Genomic DNA, 15,007 nt, shown 5'->3' with positions numbered 1-15,007 from the left:
AAAAAATGAGAAAGGAAAAACCTGATGCAGATTGAAGGCTTTATCTTGCTGATTGCCAAGTATATTGACTTATGAGTGGCATTCTTTTGTGTGCTCTAAATAGCTTTGTTCAGCAGCTTGATAATGAATTGTTGAATGCCATTTTCTATTCCAAATCGCAGCTCAGCAATTACATATTTTATGGGGAACGAGATGATGAAAAACATCTGTTGTCTTGTGAAATTAGAGAAAGTAATAATGAAATAATAAATGATAATAACTAATGAGTCTCATTTGTTTTGTTTCAGTTTTTTAAAAATCTAAATCTTGGCTTAATAGCATTAGAGAGATTGTCAGCTTTGGCAGGACATCAGTAAGCAACAAGTCATGCGGACAATTATCTTGCCACCATTACTCAGCTCTGTCTTCAGGTGTAAAGCAGCTAGCAGTGGCCATTCATTAAAGTTGTGATGACTTTTGTGTCAGTGGTCCCACCCTGAACACACACACACAGAGTGGTACCTCGGGTTAAATACTTAATTGCAATCGACTTCCGGAGGCGGCGCAAAACGGCAATGGCGGTCCTCTTTACCGTGTGAAGAGGGGCTCCGCGAAAAAGGGTCATCCGCTGCGGCAAAGCGGAGACCCATTAAGACAAACCGTAGGCAGAGCGAGCCTGCGGCCGTGGGACTCGGCGGGTGCCAGAAGCCCCCCCAGAAACGAGGAAGGGACCTCATAAGAGGCTCCGGAACGTGAAAGGGGGAGCGGCGCTGTGAGTTCATTGCTCTTTTCGCGGAAGTGAAGCCGCGCTGCTGTTGCTGATGAGCGTCGACCTTTCTTCTTGAAAATCATCGGAATTGGCTGCAATTTACCCGTGAGTAAGGGGTACTAAAGATTGACTCAAATTTATTTAATTCGGCTGAAAACGGGAGGCGAGTAACAGGAAGTCCGTCTCCCGATCCTGCTAATCAGAGCAAAGCAAAGAACCCGATGTGGGCTGAAGCGCTCAAAAGAGACTTTGAAATTAGTATGAAGGGGCATTAACAGACTGTGTTCTTCTAGAAATCAAAAAGATTGAAGGATTAAATCTTTTGGTTTACTGCGCTAAGGAATCTTCCTCCTATTGTGAAGTGACGTGGAATTGAAGGGATAACCGAGCTATCGGACTGCCAGTGTTGCAAAGGAGTACTGTCAGGCTGCTGAAACTTTTTCTTAAGTACAAATTGTTGCATTGATGGATACACTATCGCTTTAATACTGATATTGGAACCTTTCTGCTACCTTGTGGCACTATTTTGAAACAGAACTATCTGAAAGCCTCCTTTTCGAACTTGGGGACTATAAAAGTTGAAATAGGAACTTTGATGGTGGAAAAGAAACTTTCTTTCTTTTGAAACCCCCCCCTAGTGGATTTGCGGAGGCATAGAGGTCTGGGAACTGTACCTTATTGGGATTTTTTGTGGTTTAATTGTTTACATTCTGGACTTGCCTTTCTCATGGATTGAAAGACTATTTGACCTTGAACAGAGGCAGCTGGGGAATGAGTGGCCCAGGGAAAACAAGAGCATCTAAAGCTAAGGAAGCCTTAGCTGAGGAAGCTAAAGAAAAGAAAAAAGATAAGAGAGCTGGGCAGCTTGTTCAAACAACGTTGACTCATCAACGCAGATCCTCGGTACCAACTGTGCTGACGGCGCAGGAGGAAGAAGTTGAAACGCTTGCAACAGAAGATATGGCAACTGGAGGAACTGATCCAGTCTTGAAACAAATTTTGGAACAACTGGCACTTTTGAATAAGAAGGTGGACGATCAGTCATCTAAAATTGACAGAGCTACATCTACTATCAGTAAGTTAACAGATCAGGTTTCCCAGCATACTCAGGCTATTGAGAAATTGCAAGGAGCTACGGCGGAGAACTACAAATTAGCTGCGGAAGCCAATCAAAAAGCTGAGCAAGCGTGCAAAAAGGTGGAGGAGATCAAAGGGGAAGTAAGACCTCTGAAAAGACAGGTAGGAGAACAGCAAGCCTACCTGTCAATGGTGGAACTGAAAAGTAAGGAATGTAATCTTAGGCTGAGGGCCGTCCCAGAGCTGGAGCAGGGCAACCTAGAGGAATTTTTGACACAGTTGTTTTCTAAATTTTGGGGGGTTGAGGAAGATAAAGACTTCAAAATTGTGACGGCCTTCAGATTGGGAAGATCGGTTAAGAAAGACAAGTCCAGAGACTGTTTGGTTTGTTTGAGAACAAGAGAGGAAAGAGACAAGATACTAGGCCAACATTTTAAAAAATCTCTGGAAGTTGAAGGCAAAAGGGCAGAAATTTATAGAGACATTCCTAAATATCTGTTGGACCTTAGAGCTTCATATACAGACTTGGCTAAATTGTTAAGGTACAACGCAATCCCTTACAGGTGGGAATTTCCTCAAGGTTTATCATTCACCTATAAAGGAAAGAAGGTAAGAATTAAAACACCAGAGGACCACCAGAAGTTCCTACACGACAACGAGGAGGACCTCCAAAAGAGAGCTGTAGATTCTTGGCCTCCACCACCGGGATCACCACCAAGACCCGTACCATCTGGAGGCGGACCGGCACCACAGCCTTCGGGAACGGAGGACAAATTAGATACCCAACTGTGATACTTAAGAAGTAGACCAGGATGTCTCTACAGCTTCTTAGTTGGAACATAAATGGCGGGAATTCTCCAGAAAAACGGAGAAAAGTATTTCATATTTTGAAAAAAGAACAATTGGACATTATTTGCCTGCAAGAAACACATGTGACAAGACTCCACAGAAAAGTGTTAATCAACAAAAGGCTAGGTCAAGAATTTATCTCATCGGACAAAGTTAAGAAAAGAGGAGTGGTGATATATGCAAAGGAGAACTTGTCACCAAAATTCGTATTTAAAGATGAACAGGGTAGAATTTTGGCAATTGAAATTCAGACACAAGGAGAAAAGTTTTTAATTCTAGGAATATACGCCCCAAATGATGGAAAATCGGAATTTTTCAAGAAGCTGCATGAGACTATGCTGGACTATTTGGATTACAACAACATTATCATGTTGGGAGATATGAACGGAGTCGCCTCAGTGAATATGGATAAGTCGCAAAGTGCTAATATAACGAAAGACGGCAGACTACCAAAAACCTTTTTCGAAATGACTGACAATTTGGATTTGATTGACATATGGAGGATCAAGAACCCCCTAGGGAAGGAAGGAACCTTCTTTTCTGAGGCCCACATGACATGGACGCGAATCGACCAAATATGGATAACTAGAGGGCTGGCACCTAAGACCAGAAAAGTGGAAATCTGCCCAAAAACCTGCTCCGACCACAACGCTTTGAGAATGGAATTGAGATTAAATACAACCGGATCTTTCAGATGGAGAATGAATGACGCTTTGTTAAGAGATCAGGAGATTATTAAGAAGGCCCAAAAAGTTTTAAAGGACTATTTTGAAATAAACTTAAAGACAAATGTGGAAAAAAGAACAATCTGGGACGCAAGTAAAGCAGTTATGAGAGGGTTTCTAATACAGCAGAACACGATTAAAAAAAGGCTCTGGAATGAAAAGAAGGAGAAGATTTTAGAGAAAATAAGAGAAGGAGAGAAAAAACTGAGATCCAGGCCTAAATCAAAGGAAGTATTGAGTCGACCGGGTCCTGGGATGTCCATCAAAAATGTGCCAAAGAAAAAGCAGCTCAAAGTATCAAGATGCTGTCTCGCTTCTTTTACACGAAGGGGGGCAGATACATCCCAGCAGCCCTTGAAGTTTTTCAAGCAAAACCTCTGGCGCAGTTACTGTACGGGGCACAAATCTGGACGGGGAACCACTGCTCCAGTCTTGAAACTGTCCAGTCTAAATTTCTAAGGCAGATATTCGGCGTCCCCTCCTGTGTTCCAAACGCAGCATTACGACTCGAGGCCTGCCTTCCATCTGTGGAAACTCGGACCTGGCAGAGAACATTCAACTATTGGCTTCGTCTTAATCTGAATCCACCTGGTCTACTGCCTCTAGTAATGCAAGACCCTCACAAAAGCAAGTGGTTCAAAACTGTGCATCAAAAACTCCTTACATGCGGTCTGCATCCACAGTCCCTACTATCAATGGGCCTCATTAAAGCAAAGAGTCTAATAGGTCAGCGCCTGAAAGACATTGAACGACAAAACAACCTGAGAGAAGTGAAGTTTTTCCAGGCACAATATTCGAAACTGATAAATCAAGAGGTGGAATGGAAAATTAAACAAATGAAACAAAGATCCTTTGAATCTGCTAATAAGTGCGGGAAGTTGTTGGCTTGGCAGTTGAAAAAGAGACAAAAGCTTAATACAGTTACAAATCTAGAGATTGAAGGGAGAATGGTTCAGAAACCCGAGGAAATTAGAAAGTGTTTCCAGAGATATTTCAAAGAACTTTATTCACAAAGGCCACAAAAAGGCTCGGAGGTGGACCAATTTGTCACAACTAATGGATTACAAAAAATACCCCAGGAAATGAGAGCAACCCTGAACTGTAATATTACAATCCAAGAAATTGAATGCGCCATTCAGAACCTCCAACTGGGCAAGTCTCCGGGACCTGATGGACTTCCTTCCAAATATTATAAGGCATTGAAGGATTCATTGATACAACCATTGTTGGAAGTTTGTAACCAGATTATGGAGGGGAGGAAGGCACCGGAAACGTGGAAAGAAGCTTTCATCACGTTGATACCAAAATTAGAAACTGAAAAAACTCAACTTAAAAACTACCGTCCTATCTCACTCCTAAATGTGGATTACAAAATCTTTGCAGACATTCTGGCAAGCAGGTTTAAGAAAGTATTAAATGAAGTGATTCATAAGGACCAAGCAGGCTTTCTCCCTGGCAGACATTTATTTGACAACACAAGAAACATCATTGACATTTTGGAATTTTTACAGATTAACTCAAATACAAGAGCGGTGTTGATCTTTATTGATGCGGAGAAAGCCTTTGACAACATTTCTTGGATGTTTATGAAGAAAAATTTGGAAAGGATGGGAGTAGGGCGGGGGTTTGAAAATGGAATAGAAGCAATTTATTCAGAACAAAAAGCTAAATTGATAGTAAACAACGTGGTGACAGAGGAGTTCAAAATTGAAAAAGGGACACGACAGGGGTGCCCTCTATCTCCTCTGTTGTTTATCTCAGTCCTGGAGGTGCTATTGAACATGATTAGAAATGACCGGTTGACACAGGGAATTGTGGTCGGAGAGAAACAATATAAACTGAAAGCTTTTGCAGATGACTTGGTATTAACATTACAGGAGCCAGCCTCTAGTACTAAAAGAGCGTTAGAATTAATTTCTGACTTTGGTCGGGTGGCGGGATTCAAGCTGAATAAACAAAAAACTAAAGTTTTAGCAAAAAACTTGACAACTACTGAAATAGAGGAGTTCAGAAAAGAAACAGAACTAAATGTGGTTAAAAAAGTAAAGTACTTAGGGGTGCACCTGACCTCCAAAAATTTGAATTTGTTTAAGGACAATTATGAGAAATGTTGGTCAGAGATCAAAAGAGACTTGGAAACATGGTCAAGACTGAAACTTTCCTTGTTGGGCAGAATAGCTGCTATAAAGATGAATGTTTTGCCGAAAATGCTATTTTTGTTTCAGGCCCTCCAGATCGTGGATAAGGTGGAATGTTTTGGAAAATGGCAGAGGGATATATCTAAATTTGTCTGGCAGGGCAAAATCCCCGAATAAAGTTTAAAATACTAACAGATGCGAAAGAAAGAGGGGGGTTTGCCCTGCCGGACTTGAAGTTATATTATGAATCTGCAGCCCTCTGCTGGTTGAAGGATTGGATTTTGTTGGAGAACACCGATGTCCTCGACCTGGAGGGATTTGATAATGCTTTTGGGTGGCATGCATATTTGTGGTACGACAAGATTAAAGTTCATAAATCGTTCAAAAACCATATTGTCAGAAGGGCAATTTTTATGGTCTGGTCAAAATATAAAGACTTATTGGAGAGTAAAACTCCGAGGTGGCTCTCACCGATGGAGGCCAAAGCACGTAAAAGACTCAATATGGAGGCCCACTGGCCTAAATATTGGGAAATAATTGAAAAAATTGGAGATAAATGGAGGTTGCAGAGTATGGAAAAGTTAAAAAACAAGGTGCGAGATTGGTTGCATTATGCTCAAATCCAGGAAGTTTTTAAAGCGGACAAAAAAGTGGGTTTCCAGGAGGAAAAATCGAAACTAGAGACAGAGTTGCTTGAGCCAAAATCTAAGTTAATTTCGAGAATGTACAACTTGCTGCTTAAATGGAATACACAGGATGAGATTGTTAAATCCTCCATGATAAAGTGGGCGCAGGACTTGGGGCACAACATTATGTTTGAAGACTGGGAAAGGTTATGGAACACCGGAATGAAATTCACGGCATGTAGTGCCTTGAAGGAAAATATTATGAAAATGACATACCGGTGGTACATGACCCCAGTCAAGCTTGCAAAGATATATCACCTGTCTGATAATAAATGTTGGAAATGTAAAGAGGAGGAAGGGACATTTCTACACCTCTGGTGGACCTGCCCGAAGGTGAAGGCCTTCTGGGAGATGATACATAATGAACTAAAAAAGGTGCTTAGACTCACCTTACCCAAGAAACCGGAGGCCTTCCTCCTGGGCATGGTAGACCAGAGGGTGGCTAAGAAAGATAGAACTTTCTTTATGTACGCTACTACAGCAGCAAGGATCTTGATGGCAAAGCACTGGAAGACACAAAATCTACCCACACTGGAAGAATGGCAGACGCAGCTGATGGATTATATGGAACTGGCTGAAATGACCGGCAGAATTCGAGACTCGGGAGAAGAAGAAACGGAGGAAGTTTGGGAAAAATTTAAGGACTATTTGAAAAAGCATTATAAGTTGTATGAATGTTAAAAAATGCTTCTCTCTAGGAAATTATAGCTTCAGTATCGGTAAATCTTTGAATTGGTAAATAAGGCACAACAAGACAGAAGTGGTGTAATGAAATAATTTTATTGTGTTGAAACTAAAAATTAATGGATTCGGATTGAAATGTTTTGAGATCAGATATCACGATAAAATGGAAGATATATTATTATGTTTAAAATAAGTCAACAAATTGCTGAGGTTTTGGTTTTACAGAGAATGCAGTGTTCGGAAGACGGGGGGAGTCCACTAGATTTATGGAAACATGTATTTGGAATTTGAATTTTGTATATTATAAACCTAATAAAAATTATATATAAAAAAAAATACTTAATTGCAATCATCAATGCAATCATCGAAAGCTTTGTCAGATTCAGAAAGATTCCTACTCAGTTCATACATGCGACAACTGCTAGGTAAAGAGAGGTAACTATCTCCGGCAGGTGAAAGGCAGAAGATTTTTAGATATTTAATTTAACACATGTGTGTGTGTATACTTTAACCTCTGTCGCTTCCTTTGCGTGTTGAGTTCCACAGTGCCACCCCCCAAAAAATTCACACAGCACACGTTAATTTTTTGTTTAGGTTTTTGGCATAATTTTGGCCACAACTTTATTTAAATACAGAAAATGTGAGTGGTTGCTTAGGCATTGGTTATGACTATCTGTCCTTGCCCCCCAAGGACAGAGCTGGCACATCCGGACACCACCGGAAGCCAGCGTGGGAAACAAATATTGGGGAGAAATGAGGCTGGGTAAAATACAGTCCAACACCTCTCACCCTCATGTTCCGGTGGGGTCTTGCCCGGCCCAGGTCCGGCTCCACGGACAAGGACGAAAGGATGGCAAGCCCCTGGATTCCTTTAACGGAATTCCCATTCGCATCATTTGGAGGGATAGGCACCTTACCCCTCCAATCACCAATTTAACCAATGCCTAACCGCCATGGAGCCCACGGCTCGCCGCCAAACCACTCACAACCCCAGCCAAGACCTCAGCTTGGCCACCACCGCACCTAGCCAAACTTCATTACCCGAAGCAGAAAGGTGCACGCCATCATCTCGGAACAGAGATGGCCTCTGAGAAGAAATTTCGGGATGAAATATCACATCTCCACCCAACTCCCATACTTTTCTCGTGACTGCGGAGTTGACACGGCTCCTAGCTCTCTCAATGGCGGCTGGGCAACGACTGCCCCTCCAAGCGCGCCGTTGTAGCAGCCTTGACCAAAAGATTTTTCCATCAGGCATCATAGCCTGCAGCGTCTCCAAGTCCGATAAAATGGTTGCACGTAGGGAAAAACAGTTCATAGAAACCAGGTCGTTCTCACCCAGTTGTACCACAATGGCCGACGGGGGTACATCCCATAACAACCGCCTCCGAATCCGAGGCAGGAGCTCCGACCAACGCATTCCCCTTCTGGATATCCAAGACAACTGAACATGTCGAGGAAGGCCGAGACCAGGACCCATACCCAGCTGCCGAGCCGCAACGCCAGCCCAATGGACGATGCTGTGCCCCACCATCCATACGCGGACAGCAGCTAAACCTAATATAAACAAACAAAACAATGTAAGGTCCTTATTAACGAATATAACTTTTGAACACTTCAGACTTCCAGCGACCCAAATCCTGTATTCTGGCTGCTGACAAGCCCCAATGCGCCGCCGTAGTGGCAGCCCCAATCCTGAATGAATGTGGGGCAAAATCAGATGCCCTGCCGCCACCCGCCACAATTACTTTGCGCATTACTTTCGCAAACTGCTGCCTCGACAGGGGGGAACCGTCCTCATGCCTAAGAAGTGGACCATCCCCAGGGGTGCGGACAGACAGGTACCTCCTGACATCCTCCACAGGGCAGGGGCCCGCTTCTCCCGTGGCCGGGAGACGAATGAGGGCCCCCCTGCCCTTTTGGTCCGTTTTTGAATGTCTAATTGTGAGACGGAGTTCGACAGGAGACAACTGCACATCCAGCATCAAAAGGCCACGAGTACGGCCATCCTTATGGTCTTCGACCACTATTTCACCCACCCTCAGGGCCCCAAAAAAGGCAATCGAAAAGGCGGCTGAAAACAGGCGGGCCTCGTACACAGACCAACAAACCACCCGCAGCTTTCTGCGCATTTCACACAACATATCAAAAGATATGGGTTGTCGATTTGCAGGCCGTGAAGGACAAAGACGACTCCATCCCTCCAAGGCTTTGCGAACAATGAACTTCGCACAAGGATCCTTATCAAAGAATACCTTGCAGAAAAATGCTATAGCCGCAGCATGTATCCTAATTGTCTTGGCTGCCCTGCCCAATTGAAATAGATGTGCCAGGTAACTTAACACCTGGGAAGATGTGGGTGAAGCCCTTTTGAATTCGCAGGCAGCTTGCTGCATAAACCTTACAAAATCCCCCCACACTTTAGTGTAAGAACGTAGGGTAGAAGAGGAGACCGATGCCGCTACTCCCTGTAAAACTAATTGCTGCCAAGGCTCCAAAGATGCTCCGGGAAACATTCCGGACGTATCCGAGCCTCTGGGACCAGAAGTCTGAACCGCTCCATCTGAAAACGGGACAGAGCATCAGCAATTTCGTTAGACACCCCGGGGATAAAACGTGCTGAAAAAACTATATTATAGCGTAAGCAGTGTAACACAAAAACCCGTAATAAGGCCGACACCCGGGGGGAACGTGACGACAGCTTGGCCAACACTGTCACCACGGCCTGATTATCGGTCCAGAAGCAGACACGACGGTTCCTGAACTCCTCGACCCACAAATGCACTGCCACTGCAATGGGAAAAAACTCGAGAAAGGTTAGGTCCCGCGTAATCTCTACCCCCTGCCATTCCCGCGGCCACCGTTCTGCACACCAACGACCATTCCAATAGAGCCCAAATCCAAGGGAACCAGCAGCATCAGACTGCACTTGGAAGTCATTACGCAAGTTCAACGTGTCTTGCCATAATGACACCCCATTGAATTCCTCCAGGAATTCCAACCAAATGGATAGATCAGCCCTCACCTGGTTAGAAAGATGTACCCGATGGTGCGGAGCTTTTAACCCTGAGGTGAGACGAGCCAGGCGAGAGCAAAAGGGGCGCCCCGGCGCCACCACTCTACATGCAAAATTCAAATGTCCCAACAGCGATTGAAGCTGCCGAAGGGACACCTTCCTTAATGGGAGGAGATCCCCTATCACCCTTCTCAAGTTTTCTAGCTTATCACTAGGTAAGCTAGAAGTTTGAGCCACAGTATCCAAAAGGATACCCAAATAGGTCAACCTAGTCGAAGGACCCTCGGTCTTGTCTGCGGCTAAGGGAACGCCCAGTTCCTGAGTGAGATCAGCAAACGCTTGCAATAGCACCGAGCAGTCACCAGTATCAGAGGCCGAGACCAATAAAAAATCATCCAAGTAATGAGTGACCCCGCCCAGACCCGTCTTTGCTTTCAATGCCCATTCCAAAAAGGAACTGAAGGATTCGAAAGCGGCACAGGCAATCGAGCATCCCATTGGCATAGCCTTATCAAAGTAATATTTGCCCTCAAACTGAAAACCCAGTAACCAAAAATCTTCTGGGTGTATTGGCAAAAGGCGAAAGGCAGATTCAATATCGCATTTCGCCAGTAACGCCGAATAGCCAAAACTCCGAATCATCTTGATCGCGTGATCAAGAGATGCGTACTTGACCGAACAGAGTTCAGGAGGGATAACATCATTGACCGACATACCCATGGGATGTGATAAATTATGAATCAAACGAAATTCCCCCGGCGCCTTCTTTGGCACGATACCCAACGGGGATACGTGCAAAGTTTTAAAAGGAGGGGTATCAAAAGGACCAGCCATCCTTCGCATGGCTACCTCTTTTGCAATCTTCTTTCGAGCAACCTGAGGTAGCTCGCGAACTGACTTTTGGTTAGCGGGATTCCTAGCCACAGGGGATTTGGCTACCGGAATCCGAAAACCCTGCGAAAAACCATTACTCAAATATTCTGCAGCATCCCCGTTGGGGTACGACTGCAACCAAGTGCGCAAAACCCGCAAGCGGGCTGGTGTATACGCTAAGGATGTCAGCGAACTACTTTCCAGTTCCTGAGGAGGCGGCGGTGGGGGTGGGCTTTGGGGGTTGCTGAGATCCCCCTTTTCCCCCACGAAAGGGCCGCCGACCTGCAAAACATGAGGAAGTGGGATGCGAACCATTGCACCTTTCGCAGGCGTGGGCAAATTTGCATCCCTGGCGATTACATGAGCCCCTATTGAAATCCCAGCAAAGCAGGCGCCGGCCAGCTTTCGGCACCACAGACTTAGGCTTCTGCTGTTCTGGCGCCTTCTTGTCGATAAGTGGGGCCACGTGGGTGGTCCAAACGTCAAGATCTTTACGATCCCAGCGAGCAGAAGGAATTTTTGCCGCCCGGCGCCGGAAGGCCTCATCGTATTTTATCGCGGCTTTTTCACCGGCTCTGGTGAATGCAGAGCGAACAATGGACAAATAAACCATTAAATGAAGAGACCTCCGAGGATAAGCCGCCATTACTACGCCAGCAAAGACCTGAAAGCAATCGAGCCAGAGCTCGAAGGTCCTGTCTGCATTGGATACCCCCTGACGCCTTTTGGAAGAGCTACTCTTCTCCTGGTCCTCCGAAGGTAGGGCCAACTTAAACATGTCTACAAATCGACCATCCAAAATCCTAGAGCGCACCTTCGATGACAGGTGCAAACCAGGAATAACGTCTCTGGCAGAGTTGGTGGATACTTTAACATCTGGTACCAACACGCCATCCAAACATTCCTGAACAATACCATACCTAGCCCGATGTGTGTTGGACCTGCGCTCCCAAGCCCACTTAGGGAGCCCCGATGCGGATTCGCCAAAGCCCCAGTAAAGTTCCAGCGAGTTACCCGACTCCTCGTCAGAACTAGAAGATGACGTACCGGTATAAGAAGTAGAGGAGTCATCCCTCCTTCGCTTTGCATGCTTCCGGGAAGATCTCCTGCGGCGACGCTTCCCGCCCGAAGACTTCCTGGCCGGAACCGGTAAGCTGTCTTCAATGGAAGATTCCGATTCCTGATCCGGCCGAGAGGAACCTGGGGCCGATGGAGAAGAAACCACCCGTGAGGGACCAGGAACAGATGCTGCCTCAACGGTAGGCAGCACTAACCTACCATGGCGGGAAGAAGGAACAGAATGGGCACCCCTCCCCGAAGCTCTCCGGGAAGAATGGGACCTCCGTGCACGGCCACGAGCAGCAGGTACGTTTCGGGTTTTGGTTGGCTGGGGGCCACTTCCCCCCACCACAGGCAGCAATCCCCCACTTTCATCCTCATCAGATGACGACAAGACCGGAGATGATGTTCCCACAGGATGAGGCGGCGCTGCAGATGTGGACGGCTGACTGGAACACTGCTGTAGAAAGCCATCCAGATTAGCCGCGAAGCGAGATAAGGCCGCAGGATCACCGGCCATGCTGGACACCAAGGACTGCACTCGTCCCTCTGGTTGCCGTGTCACAGGTGAGCGTAACGCCTGCGATGGGCCTCTAATAGGCCGTTTTGCAGTGGAAGATGAACCAGGGCGAGCTGAGTCCCTCTTTGGAGCCATACCTGCTAGGCAACAGACAATAAAGCAGAAAATTCCAAACTGTTAACGAGTAAACAAGCCTGAACCAGTAGTACTTGAAACCAATAACTCAAGAACACTTCAAGGAACAAAGTAATTAATTCTAATTAAAATCCCTAATTAGAACTTTTACGCGCCTTTCGAACCAACCTGCAAGGAGGGAGTAGGCAACCCAATTCAGGGCTCAACCAAAACAAAGTTATTCAAATAAATCCAGAAAACCTGTAATAAAATTCAAAATTCTACAGAAAAACAATATGCAATGGTGCAACAATCAAATCAACCAGCAGGTGGCTCTATAACAACCTGTCCACTTAAGGAGAGGAGGCTGCAATACCGGCTAGGCCACCAGGGGAGCCCAAGAGTAGGCCGGCTGCAATACCGGCCAGGCCAGCAGGGGAGCTCTGAAGTAGGCCGGCTGCAATACCGGCTAGGCCACTAGGGGAGCTCAAGGGTAAGCCGGCTGCAATAACTGCCAACGGCCACTAGGGGGCGCAGGCCAACTAAAGCAACGATCGCTCCCTAGCCTCGCTGCAATGGAGGACCCCCGTGAAGCAGCGAAAAAACGCCTCCGAAGAGGCGAAGGCCGCTCCGAGGCCCCAGGAGGCTCCCAGGGCCTCACGCCACCCACCAGCGGAGCCTGCTACCCCAGTAGGTAACCAGGGGCCTTAGGAATCAGGCGCTAGCCGCGCCGCAACGATATCGGCTGATTAATTATTTATTTAATTCTTTCAGCCCACGGAGCGTCGGAGACGCGACGGAGGCCGCAACCGCACCGCGAGCCGGCTGAGCAGGGGAGGACAAGGTAAGCCGGGGAGAAGGAAGGGCGCTTTGCCAGGAGCGCTCCGCGGCTCGGAGCCAAGGAGCGATCCTGCGGGCGGGAAAGAGTCTCCCTTAGCCAGGAAGACGGAGGAAGGAATGGGGGGGGAGGGAAGAATGCCTGCTGCGCTCCGCGGCTGCGGAGCCGCGGGGTGACCCAACGGGCGGGTGCGGGGACTCCCGAAAACGCCGCACATGACTGGGGGGGGGAGGGGGAAGCCCTGCCGCACCGCGGCCTTAAAAGCGGCCTGTGACAGCGATTTAAAGGTGAGACCTCCCGGGCTAGGGAGGGGGCACCCCCCCTGCCTAAAAGAAATAACCCCACTTCCGCAAAACGTCCGCAATGAAAGCCTAGGAAATTAATTAAATGGGAAGAGTCAAGAAAATCCGGGTGGAAAATTAAGGGGGGGGGGCAATATGGGAAGCAATTAGCAAAGAAATACAACCGTCTCCGACACCAAACAGCTCCTTGATCCGATGCAAAACGGCCAAGAGGAAGTCCCCAGGTCTAGCTCCTCAATATATAGACTCTAAACCCCTCCTCTAATTTTGCAACATCCAATTTCCCCAGCGACCCAGTTAACCCTTTCCTACTTGGGTTCCCAAATTTGCCTAGTCATGATGGTGGCCTGCTCCCCAACCGCAACACGTGCTCTCTGTTAGTGAGAACACGCTTTACTGCCACTTAACTACATCTCTTCCTCTAGGCTCAGCATCTGAGCTGTTCTTCCTCACTGACAATCCTGTGTGCATGTTACCAAAAGGATTTTGTTGTGTGTCCTTTCTTCCTTTCTACACCTTTCAGGGAAAAGCCCTCACGAGGCAGCTTCCAATCAAAAAAATCAAAACAATTGAACAAATAGCTAATCACCATAATCATCACAAGATAAAATCATATATTGGGGGGCCAGCAACGGAATCCATAAAGACAAAGGCCATAAAAGATGTGACTGGATGTCTAGCACTTACAATATGATCAATGTTAGTGGCCAGCCAGAGGGCAGGATGTCTGAGTGAGGCTGATCACAGGGCCCAGATGCCTTCATACAGTAGGCAGTTCTAAAAATAATTTAATTCCAAGACATTCCAAATATTAAAAGTTAGTACTAGCACTTGCAATGAATCTGGAAATGAGTGGGTGTGACTAATACAAAATTTGTGTGTTCCCTAGCTCCCATTAACATCTTGGCCATGGGTAGGCAAATTAAGGCCCGGGGGCCAGATCCGGCTCAATTGCCTTCTAAATCTGGCCCACGGATGGTCCGGGAATCAGCATGTTTTTACATGAATATAATATGCCCTTTTAAAATTCATCTCTGGGTTATTTGTGGGGCATAGGAATTCATTCATTTTTTTTTTCTTCCAAAATATAGTCCGGTCCCCCACAAGGTCTGAGGGATAGTGGACCAGCACCCTGCTGAAAAAGTTTGCTGACCCCTGATCTTGGCCAATGAATTTTACATCAGCTGAAGTTTCCAGGTTGTCCTTTTAGGCATCCGTACATAGAGAACATTACTGTAGTCTAGTCTGACTATGATTGTGTGTCTACTTGCTCCCCAAAGGGCCACAACTAGTGAACCAATATAAGGTGTTAAAACACACTTGTAACCATTGAGGTCACTTGAATCTCCATAAGTAACACTTGGTCAAGGAATACATA

General features: G+C 46.3%; 1 protein-coding gene and 1 long non-coding RNA gene across 5 annotated transcripts in view; one reads left to right on the top strand and one right to left on the bottom strand.

Moving 5' to 3' along the window:
* LOC309373820 overlaps positions 1-15,007 on the top strand; it is a 256,704-nt gene that overhangs the window by 169,381 nt on the left and 72,316 nt on the right. The gene's annotated exons all lie outside the window — the stretch shown is intronic.
* Positions 7,457-13,024, bottom strand: LOC309373769 (uncharacterized protein). Its single transcript, XM_081918279.1, has 2 exons — positions 11,844-13,024; positions 7,457-8,464 (listed from the first exon to the last, which is right to left on the bottom strand). Exons 1-2 carry the CDS (start codon positions 12,508-12,510, stop codon positions 7,890-7,892), a joined length of 1,242 nt encoding a protein of 413 aa, XP_081774405.1. The 5' UTR covers positions 12,511-13,024; the 3' UTR covers positions 7,457-7,889.

Source organism: Podarcis melisellensis (genome assembly GCF_964234715.1).
Source record: "Podarcis melisellensis genome assembly, chromosome: 7".
NCBI classification, from domain to species: Eukaryota; Metazoa; Chordata; class Lepidosauria; order Squamata; family Lacertidae; genus Podarcis; species Podarcis melisellensis.
The sequence above is the reverse complement of the archived record's forward strand: the minus strand, read 5'-3'. Positions and strand labels throughout refer to the sequence as shown.